This window comes from Atta cephalotes, assembly GCF_000143395.1.
Source record: "Atta cephalotes unplaced genomic scaffold scaffold00025, whole genome shotgun sequence".
Taxonomy (NCBI): Eukaryota; Metazoa; Arthropoda; class Insecta; order Hymenoptera; family Formicidae; genus Atta; species Atta cephalotes.
In genome coordinates this window covers 1,427,460-1,452,416 of record NW_012130089.1, presented here as the reverse complement: position 1 = coordinate 1,452,416, position 24,957 = coordinate 1,427,460, and the positions used below count along the sequence as shown (strand labels likewise).

The 24,957-nt window shown below is 36.9% G+C and overlaps 1 protein-coding gene across 1 annotated transcript in view; it reads left to right on the top strand.

The window, feature by feature from the left end:
* Positions 1–11,941, top strand: part of LOC105620368 (nephrin) — a 113,219-nt gene extending 101,278 nt beyond the window's left edge. The window contains exons 11-13 of the mRNA XM_012201868.1: positions 3,085–3,384; positions 6,128–6,448; positions 11,628–11,941. Coding sequence (XP_012057258.1) covers positions 3,085–3,384; positions 6,128–6,448; positions 11,628–11,941 — 935 coding nt within the window. The remainder of the gene's footprint in view (positions 1–3,084; positions 3,385–6,127; positions 6,449–11,627) is intronic.
* The last annotated feature ends 13,016 nt before the right edge of the window (positions 11,942–24,957 follow it).

Sequence of the window (24,957 nt, the reverse complement as noted above, 5' to 3'; positions counted from 1 at the left end):
CTCGTTTTATATATTCTTTCAATCGCGTTTGTTGAATGTATTACATATCAGCATTTTGATCTTTGTACTGATTATTCGTGTAATATCAATTTCCACCGTTCAACCGGAAATGTCTCGTTCGATTACACAATGAGGTACGTATTCGCTCGTGTTCGTCCCGTTCTCTGCTCTTCGCACGGAGGGCGCGAGAGACGGATGGAGACAAAGAGAAGCGTAGATAAACGTAGATAAATCGGGACAAATATATATTGTCGCATCGAGAAGACGGTGGGAAAGGAAGAATAGACCTTTTTCCATAACTTGCGTTGATAAAATGAGATTCTATCATCGGTTAGAGAAGGACAGCCGTTCTCGACGCGTGACGTCTGAAACGAAGAGCGTATCAGAAAAATCGACCTCTGTACGATATCGTTGTCATTTGTGTTTTTCCAGATGCAACTGCGATATGTAGGTCATTATTGGCATACCATCAGAACCGGGAGACCTTCCGTGTACAGATAATACTGCGATAGGTACTTGAATCTCATCGTTGCTTTATCTCGTCTACTATAGACTTTATCAGATTGACAGAAAAATTTTCCCTTCTCGTCCGATCCGCCAATATTTCTAGAACGATTTATAAGAATAAGTTGCAGTTATAAAATAATCAATTAAATGTATAAAATGAATTTGTAATATTTTTTTATAAAGTACAGCGACAATGATCTTGAATTAATAAAGCCTTGAATCAATAAATTCATTAATATAAATAAATAATAATTAATAAATCCTTCGCAACGATTGTAACGAAGTAGTATAGTAAAAAATTATTGGAAGAATTTCATTGAAAATGTTGAAATATAATACAGTACAACCTCTTAAAATTAACATTTTAAACTTCTTTTAGTTTACTCTATTATTAAAAATTTTATCTTTTGACCCTCTTATGGTCAACTAATTTGACTTATACCTTATCTTGATGAAGATAAAATCCTCAGATATCGCCGAGAACATGAAGAAATTAAATTTTCTTTTTTTTAATTTAAAAATCTTGCTGACGGACAATTAAATCAACACTGTGAAATTGTAAAGTAGTTCGTTACGCTGCGCTACTTAATAAGTTAAATGTATTCATTAACGGCAATAAACTTTTTTTCTCTGCGCCAATTTTGTTTCCTTTGAAATTTAATCAGCGTATATTTTAAATATTCTTGAAATGAACAACATTATCATTCGCGAATAGCGTTCTGTTCGCGGAGATTATAATCAGCAATTAACGCTTTTGTCGCTTAATGAATTCTAGATGTTTATTTGTGAAAAGCTGCCCTATCCTAAAAACTTATCTTTCTCACAGCTATGATAATTTCTGGTTGGCATAACAAAGTAGAGAGTACGCCGTTGGCGCAAGACGGTTGACGAAGGAAAAAGCGTTACTTTATAAAAACTGTACGTACCTCAAAGTAGTAAGTTAAAGAGAACGAGCTAAAGAGAGTAGCATTAATAACGTTTATCGAGAAGCGCATTTAATACGCGTCGCTCGTCACCCAAGTAAATCTCTTAACAGGACACGCCCGAAGGCAAGGAAAGCATAAGGCAGTCATTTTGAAATTTACAACTAATCTGTAAATGAAATCTTATTCTGACGATGAAAGAAAAGAGAAACAGCATTATTTATCTTACATCTTTTTCAATAGACGTTCGCCGATTATAAAAAAATTTTAATTAACACATCAGTCTTTTTTGCATTCAAATTAAATCGTCAAATACATGTTTCTTAAGCCGTAAAATTACGAAGATTCTATTCTACTAACTATTTTTCACCTTTCATGAAAATTCTCATTAATGCATATAAATTTCATAAATTCTAGCACCTATTGTATTAAAACTCGTAGAATGACCATTGCAATGACCATTAATAATTTTCCAATAAAATCTGTTAATTATGTTTCAAAATTTCAGTCAACGCAACAATCTCGTTTTACATTTTACCAAATTAAACCGTCAAATACGTATCTCTTGACTCATAATTGTGAAATTTCAAGATTCTGTACTTTTAACTCTTGTCCCTTTTCAACACGAAAGGTCTGATTAATTGCAATAAATTTCATAATTTTAGCATCGATAAATTCGTAATATGATGTAATGATCAAAAATTCTCCAATAAAATCTATTGATTATTATTTTGAAACTTTAGTTAATCCAATCACGTTTTACATTTTATTGAAGAAGAGAAATTAAAATCACTAAACATTTACGTCTCCTGATTCGTAAATGTGAAAATTCAAGATTTTATGCTCGTAGCTTTTTAAATTTCACGTTCGTAGAAGTACTAATTGTTATAAATTTCGCAAATTCTAGCGCCGACAGTAAAATCCAGTACGATAATCACATCAAAGGACTACGCCGCCGCCATTGCGTTGAAAATTCTAAAACGCGTATCAGAGAAAAAGATTCTCTCTCTTCTCTTACATAACACAAATCAATAATTTTGTAACATTAATTTACATATACATCGAAATTTCGATATATCGAAATTTTGCTGATAATCCTTTGAAGTCCATTCTTTACAGATTGTTATGAAATTTCGCGAATTTTATAACGCTCACTATAAAATTCTTGGTAAAATTTGTATACAGAAAAATATTTTATTACTAAGAAAAGTGATTACTCAATTTACTTTCTTCTTTTTAAGTAATAGTTATTTTTAACAAAGAATATTTTCTTAATGATAATCTTAAAATATAATACTTATTATAAATTTCAGAAAATTTCATTATTCTGTATTAAAAATAGAAATTTATTTTCTTAGAAAATAATATAAAATAGATCGAAGAAACGACTTTACATAATAAGCAAACCGAATTTGTTTTAATTTAATAATATTTCATTAAAGTATTAAATTTACTAAGACTCAGAATGTATTTTGAAGTAATTGAAACAAGTAATGATTACTTGCACATAGTATATATTTTTTGTCTGTACAGTGCAATGATCAAACAATCGTTATTGCGATGCGTTGTAAGTGCTCCAGAATGTGTTGTAGCGTAGAAGAAGATTGTCTCGCTCCTCCCGCTGGGACATATAAATCGATAATTCTGCTTCCAGTCGCACCGGTGTGTAAGGAGGACCGAATTATAGTGGTCGGTGCATCACGGGGTGAGTCGCTCGACATCGCCTGTAGGGTCGAGGCCGACCCACCAGCGCACAATTTCCGGTGGAAATTCAACAACAGTGGCGAGACCCTGGAGGTAGCACCTGGTAGGTTCTCCATGGAGAAGTCGAGCGGCGTCAGTGTGCTGAGATACACACCGTCCACTGAGCTAGATTATGGTACCCTTTCGTGCTGGGCAGACAATCTCGTTGGTACCCAGTCGAGGCCGTGTCTTTTTCAGCTGGTAGCAGCCGGTGAGTATACACGATAAACTGCAGCCTAGGGGGCTTTACGAGACGTAATATTGCAATCTTCAACAAATTGATCGGACGCAGGATATTGACACAAATTGTTTATTAACCGACAATTTGTATAGGATATATTTGTCCTTCCATTTCGATGTATCTCTTTTATTATGTTTTCAAATGACGTCGAGGAATAGCAATAAAAATCAAGTTAATCTGTACAAATATGAAGTAGTAATCAGTGAATAAATAATTGTTTTATTTTTGTTCCATCTCATTCTAATTCTTTTTTATTTATAGGAGTAATGGAAGGGAGTAAAAATAAAAGTCTTAATGAATATTTAAAACTGTTTGTTGGTAGAATATTGTGTGGTTATTGCATTAGAAATTATTGGATTATAAAACTGACACGTACTTGGTCGAAATTGTGAAAATTTCTCGTATTTTAGGAAACAATGTAGAACACTGCGAGAACTACGCAAATAAATAGATGATTAAAATATGGCGTGCAATCTTTTTAAAGAAACATGCTCGACACTTAGTTTCTCGAAATCGTGGAATGAAAGTTGAACAAAAGCGGAATCCACGCTGCCGTGACTTCATAATAAATTCTCCGCCGAGTTTATAAAATTAGGTGCATTTTTAATCGCGCAAGCTGTCCGTGTAAAAATTGTCAAACGCGCGCGGCGTGACGACAATTGAAATGCAAAATCGCCGCTGTTTTTACGGAATCTCTTGGGGGGGGAGGAGGGGAGAGGGGGGGGGGGGAAGCGCGACGCGCGATTCCCGCGAATCATCGCCGTACAATGGGAGGCGACCAATCATCGACCGTTAAATCGGCATTAATCCCCAAACGAATTTTTTCGCGTTTCCTCGTTCTCCTTTTTTTCATTCTCCTCCCCCGTCCGATGCGTGATCGACAGTGACGTTGACATGGCGATCGGCCGAGGACGTATTGACGTTGACGAATACGTCGAGTGTGAGCGGCACCGGGGTGTGCCCCTCTCATCTCTCCCCCCTCCCCTCCCCTCCCCTACCCTCCCTCTCCCGAAAATAAAATCGTCCGTCCTCTCGCGCACCATCCGCTTCTTTGCCTCGATATCGAAACTCTCTCGCGGTGCTCCACCAATGCCAACGACCCGTAAACCCGATGGCATGATATTATTTTTGTACCTCAATCCGTTCCATCCTTCCTGCCTCATCCCCCGACGTTATTGATGTCGGTTAGCATTCCACGAAGCATTTCGGTAAGAAATATATCCGTCGAAGCGTGGAAGAACGGTAGAAAGACAGTATTTCCGAAACAGGATTCTCGTAACAGAATCAAGGATCACGTTAGATTCCTCTCGTTACGCATATCAAATGTACAATTGAAATTCCGGGGCATATTGAAATTTACGATCTCTGAACGCATGAATGAAACAAAGATTATTTCATTCTACCGAAAGTCGCGATAAAAATAAATTAATAAATACCTATTATTACTCCAAAAGAATTTTAAAAAAGAATAAGATATTGTAGATAAAATATGTATTTGCGCTTCTTCTAAAATATACAATATTAACATTTATAGATGTAATGCGAGATTCATCATTTTTAAATTAAAAAAAATATATTATAATATCGGGAACTGAATATAAAAATAAACTGCGCGTATTTCTAGTGGCTGTAGTATATTATATGTGTTTGTAGTTGGCGTTCTGATTTTTCGACAAGGCTCTTTCGCATAGAAAAATATAAGAAAAATACACGATTTTGCGAGTCATTCAATTTGAACTTAGCCGTCCTTCTTTCCTCGCAAAACTAATTTGAATTTGCCTCTATCCCGATGGTGGTGCTCTTTTATGAGCACGAAAGCATAGGTTTTAAATGTTTGTTCGTGGAGAATGAATGGGGTTCGAGCTATGTGGCAAAGATATAAGAAAAGGGCAAAGACGAGCGAGGAGAGAACAAACGCGCGTAAAGTACAAACGAAGCATTGTCGAGATTCAATATACGTTCTGTAAATCCGCGAGTTATGATGAGAAGAGAAGGAAGGACGACAACCATGATGACGAAGTTTGTGATAAATGAAATTCCGAGCGAAACGAGCGCGTTGAATATCGAAATTAGATAAGAGAAGAAGGAAAATGTACGCGTACGAGGTATAAGTCACGCGGAACGAAACGAGCGGTATCCATCCTTGCCGTTTCCACGATTTCCGGTAAGAATGATGCGCGAGAAATGATTTCGACCGAAAGAAGAAAAAACGACGTGCTCTTGTTCGCGACGAGGAGAGGAAAGAGAGCAGCGTGATTTCGACGACGAGGAAGATGTGTCATGTTGAGGTGGTAGTCTGCTCAGACGGAGGTGTGGGAAGAAAAAGAGCGGAACACATCTCTACGCCCATTACGATCTTGGTACACTAAATCTTTGCCACTCGTGGACACGCGAGCATTTTTCACTCGCGCGCCGGGCTTGATTTTCGAAAGAACGACCCGAGCCAACCTGTGGAGCCGTTTTCGGATGTATAGACGCGTACAAGGTGTCCAGAAAATGTCACGAGACGGAAGTGGTGGTCGTGCGTGTCTCTGAGAAAGATTTAGTGTATGCAACGACCACGAAAAAGAAAGAGAAAGCCTCTCTTTTGTCGAAGCTCCATTTTTAGTTTTACACAGGTGAAGCTATTTCAGCTGTACAAGTCGCAAAATATATGAGCCCCGTCGTCGTCTTCCGCTCCGCTAATTTACATCATCGACCACTCTCATTCCAGGGAAACCGTTTCCTGTGCGCAACTGCACCCTGGCGAACCAGACATATACCAGCGTAGAAGTGAAATGCGTGCCTGGATACGACGGTGGACTGCCGCAAAAATTCGTCCTGGAGGTTTATCACGGCGATGTCGACTACTTAGCCAATAGCCAACCCCTCTACAATGTTTCCAACCCGGACGAACCATCCTTCGCTCTCGCCGGATTGGAGGCCTCGGTGGAAGCTGGAGTCCATGTGGCAGTTTACGCAGTAAACGCCAAAGGTCGAAGTCAATCCGTTATCCTCAGTGAGGTCACGTATCGAGATGCCGAAAAACGTACCGGTAAGTAAGAGTTCAGGAGTTTGATTAGAGCATCTCATTGCATTTGTCAAATCGGCGATCCATCTCTTGATCGACTATGTTCTATTCGCTTCTGATAGAACTGCAGATTTCTATAGTTGCTGACGTCGATTATCTTACGTGTGCAGAAAGAGATAAAAGTGATTTTGAGCTGTCCTTATTTTGGTCCACACTATAAAAAATATAAGTGCGGATTTAACATACGGTTTATATAGTTCTTACAGTGCTATTGTTAACCCTTAGTAGATGTATCTTTAGTGTCCTGAATTAATTTTTATCCCTTTTACAAGTATATAAAAATTATTAGGCAATTTTATATTTTGATATCTTTAGAAAGTTGTATATTTATAATAAATTGTATATAAATTGAAGAAACGGAATGCGGAGGACACGAATGACCTAAAGGTGTTAAGAGTTAATATTAACATGGTATAGATTTAATACCAACATGGTATAGATTTAAAACTTCGAGTGCTATAAATCTACACCTATATTTTTTAGAGTGCACCTGTGCATATATGCGTACTGTAAGTATACCATGTGATCCGATTGTATCACGGCTATATATCATGTGATTTATATGTGTGAGTAGGTGGACCAAAAAATAGAAGGTACTGCTTGATATTAAACATGGCGACGAAGTGAGCAGTCTAGTAGAGATAAAAAAAATTTCTTTAATCTTAAATCGACAATCTCAGGTTATGATCATCAACGACAATCTCGGGAGGTTTAACGTGGTATTAAATTGCACGCGAAGTTTTATAATACGTCTTGTTCTTGTGCGAGAATATTCCTAGTCAGGTGATACGCGGTGAGTTGGATTATCGCGACGACAGGATGAAAAATCGCGTATCGTCTATCACTTAGTCAACGCAAGATCGAATGAGGAGGCGTTGTTGAGGAGAAGTCAACCGAGTTCAACCCTACTCAATTTAGCGAGCATTTGCGATTGCTTGGAGATTAGCAAAAGGTGCTGGTCGAGTATACAGATCGATGCAAGGTCACCATAGGTTCATGTGAGTCTTTCGGGCGGGGGAGGATGATTCGGATAGCGGCTGTTCTCGAGGTGGGTGGTGTCAACGACGCGGGGCGGTAAGCAAGACAGATTACCACCCTCGAGACATTGTTACGAGACGAACGCACCCCATTAAACGTTCGTATATATTGCACAACACTCTGGTTATCAAAAAAAACCTCATAAACGTGTCGGAATTAACTTCAAAGTAGATTGAATATTTTATTTTTCTCAACTACAGAATTATTCGATTAATTCTCTGTGTGATGTTGTAAAATACATATTCATTTTTGTGAAAATGCGCGATGTTTATATAAAAACATTCCCTTCTATAATTGAACTTTATAAAATTTTGATAACGCTCCAAAGTTAAAAGAGAAAAAATATGAGGTTCTGTGATACTACGAAAGTAATTAATAAATACCAGATATTTTGTTTTCACTGCATTATTTTTTAATCAGATTTATCAATTTAGAAGTTTTTATATACAACAAAGAAAATTACCATTTATTGCAATTTCCAATTTTCATTGTTATGCATTTCTTAAATTAAGCTTTGAATTAAAATTTCCTCGTTATTTTGTTGTTAATGCAAAAAAGTGTCACTGCACACGTTTATAAAATAAAATCATGAGTTTTATGTAATTTTTATTAATCAAATAATTATCACTGACTATAATTTTCTCATTTTTCAAAGAGTTCTTTTATCCTAATATTATTTGTAATAGAAAATCTTTTGTACTTTAATTTAAAACAACACAAGGAAAGCGAGAGAAATTGAAAAAAAAATATTTAAATTCAGAATGTCGACCGCTGATTATTTTCATTTGTAAAATGTGAGCGTAGAAATAGGTGTATCTCAACGCAACGGGAGTACAAGGTAACGCAACGAGAACGTGGCGAAACGTTACGAGCGCGTCACGTTGCGTATCATTAAACACGGTAGCAAATGAAGCCACAACCAACGCGCGTACGCAACACAACGTAGTGTTACGTGCACGCGCATTCTCGTAAACAGTAGTTCTCGCAGTGGTCCGAGGTAAAACGGAGCAGCAGCACCCGAATCAATTGTCAGTGAAGTGATTTACGGTCGTCGCAGCGTCGATCAATTTGCCGCTCGATGTTGGTCCGCCGTGGCTTTTCCACGTGACTTTTGACCCCGTGGCTGCGAGCACCCACCAGTCCGCGTGCTCAAAAAACAAATTGAGAAATCTGCATTCGAACGCGATCCGAAGGAGATTCTGGCCACGGCGCGATTTATTTCCGGTATCGATCACCCGAAGGGACAACTGTCACCCGGGATTCTCTATCCCGTTTGGTACTGTTCGTCGTTTACGCACGAAGACTTCCTGGAAGGAAAACTGCGGCCACGATTTTAGATAAGACTGCGAATCTATCTTGCGTAGAAAGATTAAGAGGAGTTATTGGATCTCGTGAGAAATCGTGTAAATCGTAATGTATCCATAGCGAAACACGACGTGCCACGACGGATTTGAACATTCCACGCGATCCCACACAAGTCGAGGTGGCATAGGTGGCACTTAGCCGTTTCTAACTTATTACGCGAATTCTTTTTTTTCTTGTTCCACCACATAGGCAACGAACATCGAATTAAGGAAAGCAATTACAGATAATGGTCCCAGCGGCACCCAGCGCCGGGACTGCGCGGAGGACTTAGGGAGGAAAAAGGGAGTGAAGCGGAACTGCAAAGGATGGAGAAAAAGGAAAGCCCATCCAAGAGAGATACGAATGTACAGGGTGGTCATTAAGCAGCTGCAGCTTTCCTTTCTCTTCGTTCTTGTGATATCTCTCTCGTTCCTGACCTCTATCGTTCTTTGATTTTCTTTTCTCTCCTTTCTTCTTTTCTCTCTTTCATCTTCCTCTCCCTATATATCCCTCTTATTCGCTTCCCCCTTCTCTCTCTCTCTCTCTCTCTCTCTCTCTCTCTCTCTCTCTTTCGCTCACTCTCTTCTATGCTCATCTTTTTGGACATTAAGCCGTTGCGCGTGCGGTAATTTTCCCGGGGTCATTTTTGCCGTTCTTCTTGCCCGATCGTTAACTTCACTTAGCTCTGTTTACCTCCGTCGTCATTTTTCTCGGTCCTCCCTCTAACCCGCACTCTTCCCTCGTCTGTCTCATCCCCCTTTCCTCGTACCCCGCTCATATTCCCGTCCGGTTTCGCGCTTCTCGTTTCCACGGGTTTCCTCGTCAGACGTCGCCGAAGCGCCACATCTTTCCACGTGCGCGCCGCTACGTTTTCCCTTCCATTTCCGTTTTTATCACGTAACCTCGCCCGGTTATTTCGTCCCCGACGGCAATAGCGGTCGCCCTTTTTTTCACGGTCTAGTGGGAAAATATAATTAGTACTGCCCTAGCGTAATCGCGTTTCTCTCCAAAAGCGATTTCCTTCGAAGTTCGCTTTAAATGTACACGGTCCCTTTCATCATTGAGGCGAAAATCGTAGGATAATAGATCGGCAATGCATTGGGAAAGCGTTCCCAGATTTCGACGATTGCTGATATCGAGAAATGAAAACGGATCCCACCCTGAGTCGACTTGTAAACTCCAACTTAAGCATCTACGTGGCGTAATCAGAAAGTTTGGAAATTGGTCCTGTTAAATGTAAACTTTATCGATTATCGATACGAGCTTTTAATCTCCATCGTAATAGTCTTTTTCCGTACGTTCGTGCCAGCGGTTTTGCTATTGTTTGAAAGTTGCATCTTTTTTAACCATTTTACGAGAGCGGTATCATTTAAGAAACGCTAATCGATCGCGAATCGGTATGCAATAATAAAATGCATACCGGAGGAACGGCGTGTAATGATGAAATTTTTCCGGTTTTATAATATTAACTTCTCACAACGACGATCCTCGTCCGAGATGTTTGAGAAACTGTCGCTCGAAGGCCTGCACGAATTTTAACTAGCAGTTTGCGCTTGACGGAAAGAAGATTATTCGAGGGATTGCTAGTCGCTCGTGCGATAATATTTACTATATTTCTTTCCCGTTTCTCATATAGACCTTGGAATTAAACATAGTTATATATAACAAATGTTGTATAATATAAATTCCGAAACCTGATTCTTCAAACACTCTTTAAAAAAAAAATTAAAGTGGAACGAATCTCGAATAATGTAGTATCAAGAGTAATTACTTGATTGTAATTCAGTCTAAGTACCTTCTTAAAATAATGCACTAATCTTCCTCGAATTTCGAACCGAAAATTTCACAAACGAATATTTCATGTTATAGAACTATATCTAATTTACAGCGAACGTTGCAAAAATTTTTAATTACTTTGAAAATTAAAAGCACGATTCACATCATGCGTACACATAGACTAATAACGTTTTTATCTATAATGAACATGGTCCTTTGTACTCAAAATATCGTGACGTTTATAATCAATTTACACGTAATTAAGTTAGCCTGAAAATACATTGTTTTTTCCTTTTTTTTCTCTTTTAAGTTGAAGAAATGTGCTGGGTAAATTTATTATTCTTCCGCTTTACCTACGAAAGAAAGACAATTATTTAAAAAAATGCTATTTGCTGATTTAATGTGTTGATTTAAGCTGCCTTTATAATTCGCAAATCGCAAAACATTCACAGAATAACGAATCACCGCACGCAGATGCAAATCAACCGCACGCAATGAATTAAACAGTAACAATGTTGCCTTTTGGAAGCGTTGATCTTTTAATATTATATAATAATATTTAAGTCGGTTTAGAGAAACTTACTATGTATCTGATATTTGTCATATCATGGAAATATATAAAAAAATCTGACTCTGTTAATAAATGAAGAGAAAATATAAAATTCATTTCTATTACTCTTTGCTGTTCTATCATTGATCAATTTATTGCAGAAATTAATGTGACAGTCCAGTTCAGTTTATATAGGACGCAATATATTTGCAAAACGCAGATATCATCATTTTGCGTCTGCATTGACGAACTATGTTTTGCAATTTACGAGTTATGGTAAAGGCAGCTTTAGAACTTGTCAATTAAACAGCGAATGACTGCGATCAAGTACAAACGCGATCCGTGCGGTTTACGTCGTACTACGGAGGATTGATCCGGGCAAAGTATCTGCCGGGTTAATTTGGTCGAAAGAGCCCGCGGGTATTCGAATTACAGCGACATCAAGAGATCTCGTGGAAGTAGAATCGTATCAGATAAAGGGTACTATCGACGTCGATACCACGCGATGCTTCCTACAACAATTGAGATTAGAATTCGTCGACTCCGAAATCTTCCCAGTCGTCGATGGTCGAAAGCCCGAAGCCATCCTGCCTAGCTCCTTTCTAGCTCCTTCAGGCATGATCGCTTATTACGGATGGGATGCCCAAGATCTGTGGCTGTGCCTTGCCACAGGACCTCGTCCTTTCATCTCGACTATGCAAGCCAGACCGGGAGCCAATCCACTCCGCAAAGCAGGATTGCGGTGGTAATTGCTGTCCGATTTCACCCCGATACGCACCATCAAGCATGCCCGTGTATACGTATATACGTATGTATGTATGAAGAAAGGATCGATCGATAATCTCCCAGAGCTTTCCCAGATCTGCTGATTATAATTAAGATATGTGTCGAAACCAGGTGTTGATTCTACACTTTATTACGAGTAATAATAATCGAATAAAATGTTTTCGCACTTTTTAAATCAACTCCAATGGACGCTAATATTAGCCAGTTGACTTTGTCATTTATATAAATTCCATGTGTCTAATAATCACGCCCATGTATTTTTATATTACTAGTGTTAACATTGAATGACATTCGCTATGAAAGTCACATCAAAGAAAGGAGACAAACATTAGCTTTCTATTTAACTAAATGAGCACATTGATACTTATAATACAATAACATATATTTTCTGCAGTCTAATATCATACTTAGGAAAAGATTCTAATTGCATTAATTGAAATTTGGCTGATTGAATGAATAAATCCGAATTTTCTATGTAAAAAAACGTAAAAAAACTTACGAAACATTTTTTTATTTTGTGCTCTCTCGTTGAACAACGATAACATTTGAAATAACTTTTAACATGTCTGACATAGAATACGTTTTCTACTCCATAAAATTTTTGAAAATGTCTCGCATTCTCAACGCTATACCGACTAATTGCATCAAAGACGATCCAATCTACCAACCTCGACCTACTTACCGACCATCTCTTCATCATCCTTCATTAGCTTTGAGGAACACGCATGCTGATGAATAGTCCGGAACAAAGGTTTCCTAACATTCGAGTAGCTATGTTAACTTAACACGAGCTTCTTAAACAGTTAACTGTAATCGGTCGATTTGCTTCCACGTTCTCGCGTTCTCTCCAAGTTCGACTCTCTATGACGACTGATTATTGCACATGAAATGCTATTACAAGTTTGTTAATACAATGTATTTTAGATCATAGTATTTTAGATATAGGACAACTGTAGAAGAGAAAATCAATTATAGGAAATTTATTTACGATATTTTGAAATCGAACTCTAAAATAGCGATAGAATTATGAAATAATTATATTGATGATTAACAATTGGTGGAATGTGTTAAACCAGCTTATATTAAAAGTTTCCAAAGTTTATATTAGCTTCATCCCTCACAATGAGGTTTGAAAATTCATTCGAGAAATGATAGTGACGGAGTGACAGGAAGTGAGCCGTGAACGTTTCATTAATTGAAAGCGGAGAGAGACTAAGTCGCTTTAGCCCAAAGCGGGGAGAAAGCGGTACAACAGCGATTTGAGGTCGATCCTACGTCGGAATTAATCCAGGTGAGCCGAACTTGGATTTGGATGCCGGCTAAGCCAGGCTTCTTGATGACTTAACTGGCCACCATGACCTCTTCCGAGCTTCGTCTTACCTCTGATGTGAACGCCAACGTTACGAGGTGTAACCCTCTCCCTTAAAGATCTTCTCTAATCCCACCGAATTTTTTTGCTCCTCACTATCTAAGATTCACGAGTTAGTCTTATAACATCTTATGCCAAAAAGATTGGAAATTTAATTAAAATTCAATAAAATTCATATTATTTAAAGACTCCCTGTGATTTTCTTGATTCGAGATTGCTATTGACATACCTTCTTTTCAATAAATCTTCAGACAATAGCTAACTCAGTATGCTAAAAATTTGCAATTATTCATTTTCTAAAAAAAGTTTTTAATTGTAATATCTGTGTCGAAGCATAACGAAATATATATACACACACACACACATATATATATATATATATAATTGAGATTGATCGTGCTATATCTGATTATCCGTCACATCAGATAACAGAAAATTGATATCAAAGACATTGTGTTAGTAGGGTATCATGTCTTTCTAAAATCGCAGAAACAGAGATAGAAAGATATCCATCAAATCACTAGCAAACTTTTCGGCGTTCTTGACAGTTAGAAAAACTCCGGGACATTTTGGGACGATCAGAATTTTCCTTTTTTTCAAGTATCTTTTTATCTACATCGAGGGATATTTTTCCCAAATAATCCAAGTGGTTAGATTCCATCCCTGACCCTACTGCAAGTCCGATTAGTGATCTAAACTTCGATGAACTTGGGATTCGGGAATCCGCTGGGATATGCGATCTCTCTCTCTCTCTCTCTCTCTCTCTCTCTCTCTCTCTCTCCTTCCCTCCCTCCCTCCCTTTTCGAGAATCCCGTTAGTCCTTTCTCAAGGATCGACGATATAAGGACCGGTTTATCTTTACTACCCTGGCACCAGACGTTTCTCCGCGTAGAACTCGATTAAACTTCCATTGCAACTTTTACGAGACAGTATCGGAGGCTTAGGGTTGTATACGATCGCGCTAACTGTAGCTATTTCCCATCGAGCACAAGTTCCATAGACGTAATAATAAATTGAAAAATTATCCATCGAAAAACACACACGCTTGCACGCGAGGAATCGCCAGACTTGCAAGAACCATAACAAACGTGGAACATTCGACAATGTAAATTAAATTCTAAGTTACGATACTTTTTCATTCTTAGGCACAAAGTAAAAGGAGTTTAAATGAAAAACAAAATGACATAATTAAAAGTATTAAAGATTCGAGATGTATTAAAACGCGATAGTTCGAATCGTTTCGCGGTTAAAAATAACAGAAAAATAATGAAATATTTAAAAGCTTAAATCGTCAAAGTAGCGCCGCGTACTTCGGCATCATAAATCTTTCTCAACTAAATTGTCAAAAGCCTTACTGCAGTTCATCCACAGAGTAGGATGAATTTACGAGAGTTTCTTAAGCTCGTTGCAATAGGACTCCGTGTCGCTTATGTGTGCTCACACGTGACATGCTCGTCGTACGTGCTACTGTGACTTCCATAAATCTTCCTTTACGGTCTAGTCGAAGTCGTGGCCAATTACACAAAAAAAATGGAAACGAGTTCGTCGAGTGCGATACTCGTATGATCACTTCGCGCAATGATGTGACTTTTGTGTCTTAATTAGAAAGATATCTCTCTTTCGCAATTATAAAGAAATGGAAAGGAAAAAATTTTAAAAAAATTTATGTAGTGTAAAAATTATATAATTGAATTTTTTGCAATTTGTGTTTTTTTTTCCTAAATGATTTTTTTACTATTAAATATCAAAAAGGTAATCCCTTGAGCTAAGTAACATTTTATTATTTTTTATTTCCATACTGAGAAAAAAGTATTCTAAATTTCAATAAATATTTATTTCAACTAAATATTTATTAAATATAAAAATATTATTTCGTACAAAAAATATTAATTTAACAATCGCTTCTTTTTATTAAATAAACATTTATTTATTTATTATAAGTAAATGTTTAGTTGGCAATATTCAAATAAATATTTATTTAAATTTAGGCTATTTTTTTCTTAGTGCATGTATCAAAATATCTTTCAATTTAATTTGCAGAACTCCAAATATAAATAATGCTGCGCTATTTAATACACAGAAACAAATTTCTGGTTGAAAATGGACGAATCAGAATTTTGTAGTTAAATTTATTAGAATTTTAGTTGAAATAACCGAAATTCTGGGGTTGATATAACATTTCTAGGAAAATCTATCAGAATTTTTATATTTACCAGAATAATTATATCAATCAGAATTCTAATTATTTCAACTAGAATTCCAGTAGATTTAAATAAGTAGATTTGAGAAAATTCTGATTCGTCATCATTTTCAAAATTACTGTTTAATCCAACCAGACCATTTTTCTCAGTATTATAAACGAAATACACATTCGCTTCTACAAAAATCCTTCAGTGCGTAATATAAACGAAAGGTGGCTTTTAAAAACGCAACAGTGCGTACGCAAAGCTACATTAATAGCCTCAGTGTGCATGTTTAGTATCTTTTTTTTTTGTCTCTTTTTGAGCATCGCAGAAGAGTCACTCGGGGAAAAATTTAACTTGCCATCCTGTCGTGACTGTCTGGTAGCTTTTCGCGAATTTCCTCGCACGCGCTTTTCTAGAAAATCCATCCACGCACGCGAGTCGTAGAGCGCACGCAATTGAGAATATGCAACGCGTAAAAACGAGGATTTCCGAGAGACATGCGAATAAGCGGTCACTCGTAGGATACTGCGACTCGCGTTTACGAGTTTCTTAAGCTCGCACTCCGCTCGTCGTTCCGGCATTCAGCCGGAATGGCGCGACTCCGAGTTTCTTGGTGTGGAGCTCATTTATGGCTCGACACCATGCCCGGTATAATATCGCCGTGTGACGCAGAACGTTCCTTGGGTTACGGGCTTGGTCACGGTGGTGTGTATCCTAGGTTGCCGGCTGATTAAACCCAGGGTTTTACGGGCATTATTGCGCGCATCCGCGCGCACTGGCAAAATACCTCACATATATATACACACGTATTATATGCGCGTACACGCGTGCACTTTAATGCATTTACACGCGTAAATATGTCGGGGGTATTACAGAGAGTTGCCGCAAGCCGCGCAAACGAGACGATCGGTCCAATTGTCACGATGCTATTTCTCTATCGTGTGGAGCACGAGAAAAAAAGATGGATTTACTGTTGTTGAAGAATGATAGCTGCTATTCGATATGAAAATAGTTAAACTTAGCTGGTTTAATTATTTGATTTTACACCAGTCTGTTTTGTTGAAGCATCTCGCTGAACAAATTTGTCTGCAGAAACACAAATTTGCTGTTAAAACGAAATAGAAAGTCTACCGCCTTTAGTAAATAATAATACATTTCTCTGTGGGACGATTTCCAGCGAAATAATTTACAGATTCAATAAAATTATTTTTAGCAAATAAAATTAATAAGAATCTTATCTTTTTACTATCTGTATAATAATTAATTCATAAAATACCGACATTCCTTTTTTTTCTAATTTTATCTTGATAAAAGTAAATGTAAAATTTTGTATGCTACACAAATATTTCCACGTAAAAATATTTAAATTTGATAAAAAAGATTTTTTGAATACCAGAATAAGTAATTTTTAAATACGAATCCATTTTTCAAATTGCTTTATCACGTCATAATTTTGGGGAATTTGCGATTAAAATTATAAAAAAAGAGCTATTTTCGTATATTTTTTTCATATTATAAGATATGTGACATGCTAGAAAAGTTTTATTTATGTATCAAAATTATGTTAAGAGTTTCAGCCCTCAAAAGGATTTTTAATGTCGGCTAAGGTAGTAAGATATTCATGACTAAATGCAATCTGAAAGCTATGAATTAGGTGATGGGAAATGATTTTTTTTGGTTGATTTTTTTTTTTTTTTTTTTTTTTTTAGTTTGAACAGTAATCACCTTGTTAAAAGAGTAGCTAGAAAAATACTAATCTTCAAGCTGATGTGAGTACATAATTTTTCAATGCTAAAACCAACGTTAAAACGATATCAACGTGATTCACGCTCGCGATATAAGCGCGCATCAGACATCGCGAGTCAGGGGTTGGCTTAATCGACGTAAATAAATTGGCGAAAATTTAAAGATTAAGAACTCGCGGAGCGAGCCGTACGCGCTCTTCCACCCCGTAGCTCGCAACTCTGCTTTGCACACCGGCGCACCTGATCGCAACTCAGAACGGTGCAAGAAAGCAGTTTTGTTAATTATCCGACAAAAACAGCAGGCGCAGTCCCACGCCTTGCCGGCGCTATCAAGTGGGACGCTATCACGTGTGCCCGAGCCCGACGATACGTAGAGCGGCAGGGTTGAAAGCAAAAAACAATGCTGCAAGATTTCTCATACCGTGCGATGATCGCGCACCTTGCATCGTGGGAAATTATTTCAACATGACTAGTTAACCATAGAGCAAACCTCCGGTGTCATTGCGCGTTTAGCTCGGCACACAAAATTTTTAAAGAGAAAAGCGAAATAACGCCTGTTTTATTTTATTCTGTTCAAATACGACTTAAGCTACTTTAAATGTTCCATTATTGATAACTAAATTCAGAATGGAATTTTGTTTATAATTTTGTCTGTAAAATGTCTGTGTGATACAAAAAAAAATGGAAGAATTAAAATGCATAAATGAAAAATATGTTTTACATAGGTATGCATCAAATACATGTATAAAATATGTATTAAAATACATGCACTCGTTGTAACATATACGGCATTAAAATTTATGGATCACCTAAGGTAAAAAAATTCTATTTACTATTTTATATTCCATATATCTTTTATGTTTATTTTAATATATATTTTAATATATATTTTACTCTTTAAACGTTTTTTGTGTTACATATCATTTATAAAATTATGAATAAAATTCCATTTGGAATTTCGGCATGAATTATATATTATATTTATTCAAAGTGGATTTTAAATTATATTTCTGACAAACAAGCGTGAATTTGAAAATTTATTTTCTCTTCAAAAGAAACTAAAAAAATGTAATTTCTGAACTTATTGTGACGCAAAATCATTTTATATTTGAAAATTAAATAATTATATTTGTCCTACCGTGTGACATGATTCCTGGGGGGATATTTAATATCCCAATATAAACGATAAACGAATATTATTGCATTCACATCTATCTTGCATGTGATTTTTAATCATCAGCACATATCTCTATGCAACCGGATATTTTCTCATGCGTGCATTGCCATTACTACTTGAGATTCTACGAGCGATTCGAAAATATCGAATGCTAGTAAAACCCATCATGTACGTGACAGCACAGCAAAAAAATACCGCACGCCAGATGTAATCCCGACATTGAGGAATATAAAATGTTTTCTCTACTATGACACCGGCCGAGGTTTGTTTACGCGAGTAGCAAAGTAAAAGCTGACTCGTAAAAGAGAAAGAGAGGACGAAAAAAATGAAGGGACTTATAAGTAACACAGAAGGGTAGAAGCAGTCGTTTTCCCTTTACGGCGACACAGTGTGGTTAATCCTCTACCTCACAGGATTATCCACATTAACTTTATTCTTCGACTACTCGGCTTAACAACGAGTAGTAATAATTCTTTTCTTGCAATCCTTATCACTTTAATCTAATTATTCAACATTGTGTCTATATCATAGTATACAAAAATTTGTAATAAGTATATAAGGAAAGAGAAAATATTCGCAATAATTCGTAACAATTACTAAGAGACAGAGAGGCGTAAGACATATTTTCTTGAAATTAAAAAGAGAAGAAGCAATTAATTTACACATTTTATAATTTATAAAAAATTTATTTTATTTATTTGTGAAATCAAATAGTCGGTCGCTACGAATAATTAAAAAATAATTGTAACACAGCACTCATAATTTTTTGATATAAATGTGCATAAAGAAAGAATATATCATTGTATTTTATGTAACAGTAATTTATAAACATATAAATAAATTATTAAATATAATAATTTATAAATATTACCTTATCGTATTCACTTAATCGATGAAACAACTTAATAAGCAAATAGGTTTTAATCGGTCTTTAATTGAGCTTGAAATGCAGCAAAAAGAGTCACCCTTTCTTGTTGTTGCAGGTCAGGACGCTGGTATCGTGTTGTCGCCGTTGATAGGCGTGGTGGTTGGCGCCTTAGTGACTCTAGTGCTCATCATCCTGGTAGTGGTGGTTCGAGTACGTCGAGAGCGCGTAGCAAAACCGCGGCACGAGAAACCGGCGGAACTCAGCGAGTTACCGCCCCAACAATACCCTTTGCAGAATTCTCAGCAGACCGTGGAGACTGATCCCGACGTGATCCCGAACAAGTTCGGTAAGACTCCTCGAAGCCGATACCCACTAAACAGTCTTCGTGTGAATCCGATTACGATGGTCTGTAGACCCTTTGTATACATAATGGCACATGCCCCCTGCAAACCTGGAATTAGCCGAAGACTTATGGAATATGTTTTATTGAAACATCTTGCTTGTTTGCAATTGTATAAAGGAAATAATACGGACTGCATTTCGATATTCAGCGCTGAAAATCTATAGCATACGTTATGGGCGCTATAGATTTTCAGCACTGGCAATGAATATTGGAACACATGCATGTCATACAGCCACGGTTGTAAAATCATATTATAATCGTTTATTTGGGATACTACGTTAGACTAAATAATAAATAGTAGACTTTATTCCCTCAAATTTTATATGCCTGTGCAGGATATTTGATGATAAACGCGTTTGAAGTAATATTTGTTTTTACAGAAATTCTAGTTCTAGAAATTCTTTTTAATTCAATGTAGAAAAAGTACAATTGTAACTCTTTTCTATACCTATTTCTTTTCATTTATTTTATATTCTACTATTCGTATATTTAATTTTGAAAATTCAAAAGTTACACGTGGCTTTCAATCAAATTTAATTAAAAGAAGATTTTTGTTTAATCTACGTTTTAACCGATCACCGTATTTTTTAAAGTATATCGAAGTTTGTTCGAAAAAAGTAAGGGAAAAAAGATTTAGTGTTCTATCTTTTTAAAATTAAAATGAATAGAATCATTTTTCCAGCAGTCTATTATTTTTCGGAGATATTTGCTTTTATTTTTTACATAAAAATTGTACATTAAAACAGTTGATCAAAAAGTTTAAAGGAGCATAATGTTCACCAAACGCGCTATCATTGGAGATTACAATTTAGTCGCGACTTTGCAGCGAACTTTTACCCTTGCCTCATGGCCTAAAATGAAGAATCGACGAAGAATAAGGAATCGCGAAAAAGAAAGAAGATCACACCCCCGAGCACAACTTATTCTCCGCGTTTCCGCCCCATAACGCACTCGACTTGCAGTTCCCAACAGAGAACCCCGTCTGCTTCGATGTTCTAGAGGGTAACCTCGTGGAGGTCAGCCCGCCGAGTTACCCGGGCGGTTATCCCCCGGGACACTGGGTCACGCCCGGACCTACGCCAAGCATAGACGAGCTCTGCCACAAGTTCACGGGAAGGCCGACGGAGCTGAGGTTACCGTCGAGGAGCACGATACCAAATCTGCCGGGGATGCCGGTAACAGGAGTGATGATGGGCGCCGGCCAAGGCGTCGTAATCGGTGGTGCCCAGGGTGTCGTTGTGGGTGGCGGACAAGGTGTCATCGTGGCCGGTGAGTGCCTCGACGGCGAGGCGATCAAACGAAGACTGATGGCGAACAGGCTGCCGGAGAGCTGCGTCTAGAAACTTGGCGCGTCCGCAAGTGACATGGTACCGTTGTCGCCATCACTGTCATCACCGTCACCTTGACGGCGTTCAAGAATATGGCTATCGCGTGCACTGCGATCGGAGGCCGGCACGAGATCCCGGTAAAAGGCGAGAGGTTTCGAACGTGTTCGAGAGTATACGTATTCGTCGCGTATCCTAGAACGATTTCGAGGTCTCGCTACTCGGGGAAGCGTTCGCGTTGTCCGTTTTCGTGACAGCCGTCTATTAGCTTTAACATGTTTGCTAACGATCTCCTCGTGCGATCGACTCGTTCGGCGAAACGGGGAAAGGACTCGCTAGCGGAGTAGTTGGAACGATCAATAGGACGCCCGGGGATACGTTACGTGTCGGGGATCGACATTATGTCTCGCGAACAATTGATTTCGCTCGAGTCCGGTGGCGCCTGATCGGAGGGCAACGGAGGGCAAGTCTCGCGCGACGTAACTTCTCGCGGGATGGTCTATGAGATTAAGAGAGACACCGTCCGTCGCGATTGTTTCCGAAACACGATCGCCGCACCAGTTTCCAATTGTGTAGCGGAAAGGAAGGGGCCGGAAGTATGCGAAGAAGTTAACTGAAAACTCGTCGAAGTTTCCCCGTCCCGCCTCGGGAGGTATTGCAAAGTTCTAACATTCTGTTTTCGGTCGTTGACTTAACCCTTTTTGTCTTTGCCTCTTTTTTTGTTTCAAACCGGATAACCTTCGACGTTACGTCTTCTCGAATATTTCTCCAAGTTCGTTTCCCTTCTTTATGACGGCCGCGGACCATATATAAAGAGAGAATGGAAAATCGAATCGCGAGTTGCGGGAGCTGCGAGGATTGAACATCGAATTTAAAATACATCTTTGAAAGTATCTTGACAGAAGACCATCAAAATTTATTCCTTTTTAGTCCTTTTTTTGGCATTTTAGATAGAATTATTTTTATTTTAATATAATGCAAAATAACTCTATTTTTTCTCTTTCTTTTATTTCCAGCCAGCTATATTTATTTTACTATACATTTACCGGTTTCAGATAATTTCCTCCGGACTCATTGATCTTTTCTCGTTCATTATTTCCCTCGTCTTCTTTTTTTGTTACAAAGGATAGCTACTAAGTAATCTAAAAGATTATAAAGTCTTAATAAAAAATCAAAAGCTAAATAGAAAATTTTATTAAAATAATCCCAGTAGTTACGAAATTTTTGGAAAAAAATAAAATTTTTTTCTTTGACACTCTCTGTATCTTTGAAGCTAAGCCGTTTCAAAATGAATTTAACAAAAAGCTCGTGTAATTTGCTAAACAATAAAATAAAATAATGAAGCTATATAAACGAGCAATATAATATCTAATATTTATTATTATATTTCTATATAGTAATTATAATTAATTGCATTAATTGAAACAAAAAAATGTTAAATCAAAGAAGTATAAGCTCTAATGATATAAAATCAATAATAGTTGAAAGGCCTCTGAGAATCGACGTTTTTTAGTTTTAGTTGCGCACAATAATTTTATTGTTTTCACACAAGGTAAAATAAATAAACGTTTCGATCCGCGTTTTAGGTCCTCTTCAGTATTAAGTCGTCGCATTACTAATAATTCATGCATTACATACAAAGACATTGTATTGGGTTGTCCGGAAAATTCGTGCTGACTAATCTATATAATTTAATAAATGTAATTTAATAAATGTATAATTTAATAAACCTATATAATTTAATAAATATATAATTTAATAAATATATTAAAATTTAAATCTTCTGCGTTTCAATTTTCTTCAAAATCGGCACGAACTTTTCGGACAACCCAATATTATGTCGAATTGCTTGAAAAGCGTTTTTCGTCATCTAAGTATCACTTGCATCGTGATTTTATGCTTAAAACTATCATTAAACTTCCTGGCTTAATGACAGTTTCAGATTGCTATGACTATCGATGTTAACCTAACCACAGAATTATTACAGACTGGAAAATCGGGAAAAATCAAGGAAAATATAAAAAAGACTGGAATTTTGAACTTTACTCACAATTCCCTTAAACTGTTCTTGTATTTCAAATAATTTTTATAATTTTTTTAAATATTATATTTAATGTTTATAATCAAATACGTTCGAAATTCGTGCACTTTAAAAAATTTAAAAAAAATTAAAATTTATATTTTATTCAATAATTTTATTTGATCGCTATTTTTAATAATATAAGCTTTCTTACGATCGTTGATTTTAAATATTAAAATTTTTACATTTTTTATTATGTTAAAATTTTTATGTATTTTATATTGGTCGTGGAAGTTTCCTATTTTTATCTAGAAAAATCCGGAAAAATCAGGAAATTTTAAAATTCATTTTCTGTGGCAACCAATACACAAGTCATGTTTGCAATGATTCAAGTGATTCGACATAATAATACGTCTTTGTATGTAATTGTAAGAATTTTATGTAATACGCAATATTGTATGTAATGCATGAATTATTATAGTAACGCGACGATTTAATACTGAAGAGGACCCAAAACGCAAGTCGAAATGTATATTTATTTTATTTTATGTGTGAATTGAAAATAATAAAATTATTATTGTGCGCAACTAAAAGTTAGCGTCGGCTCTCACAGACTTTTCGACTATTATTGAAAAAATGTTCAATCAATGTTTATGGTAAACATTTACCCAGAGAAACGGTTTCTTAAATTTAAAAAAATCTTTCTTTGCTATAAAGAAAACATTTCTTTGATTTGAACATTATTTTTTTAAATCAAATCAAATTTAATTTAAATTTGATTTATAGAAATTATGTCTAAATCCGTTCTTGGCTTTCTTGGATCATTTACATAGCCTTATTTTGTTGTTGACCCATTTCAGTCATGATATGAAGTTTTCGTCTTGAATTTGTGTGAAGATTTCCCTTAAAATCTTTTAGAGTACCTAGTATCTATCGTGTGTATCTCTAGCATCTTGCGACGTTCTTAAATAAATTCGAATTCTACCAATGAAACGTTGGTCCGGAAGCATCAGGCCGTGAAACACGAGGAAAGATAAAAGGCTCTCGAACGAACCCCTTTTCCGATGGCTCGAATGAAGACGAATGGAGGAACCGCGCGAAAATATACCGGGGATAGGAGAGAAGCCGAAAAGAAATCGGGCGAGAGGAGGGCGGGAGGGAAATGAAAGGAAGAAAGGGAATGCTCGATGCCACTTTGGCGTGTAGTTTGAAGGCGTGAAATGCGGTTTTAAGGTTGAACGATCAGCTCCGATATCGCGATAAAGTGAGAGAAAGGGGGTGAGAAATGCGGGCGTCGATATCCTGTTTAAATTCTTCAAATTCGATATTTTGGGCACAACTTTCACATATCGCAGTATCGACAATGCCGAACAAATGCGGTCGATGATATTTACGTTCGCACGATATTGCGAGCGTGAATAACGATAACGATATTAAAATTCAAGAAAATCTCGAGATAAAGAAAAAGTGCTCGTAAGTCATCGAACGCGTCTACATATCGAATCTCAAGATCGCATCGATCATTTCGATGCTAACATCGAATCTAACTGCCGTTTAATTTTTACGATATTAAAGTAAATACAATTGAATTAACGGACAGTCGAAAGAGAGAGAAAGAGAAGAGACAACCCTCTTGTCGCATCTTAAAAGGGATGAAAATCGAATCACGTCGAGCAGCGTAACGTACAAAGTGGAAGCGATTCTTACGGAAACAAAACCCAGGCGCACATTACACTCTATTGATAATTGTGATAGAGCATTTATAAATTTTTCTACTGCGCGCGCGCTATGAGTTGTCTGTTTACTCTCCGCCGAATGAAGAAGAATACTACTCTTGCAAGACTCGGACGCTCTCAAACGTTCTAAAAATTCCCACCGGGGTGTGG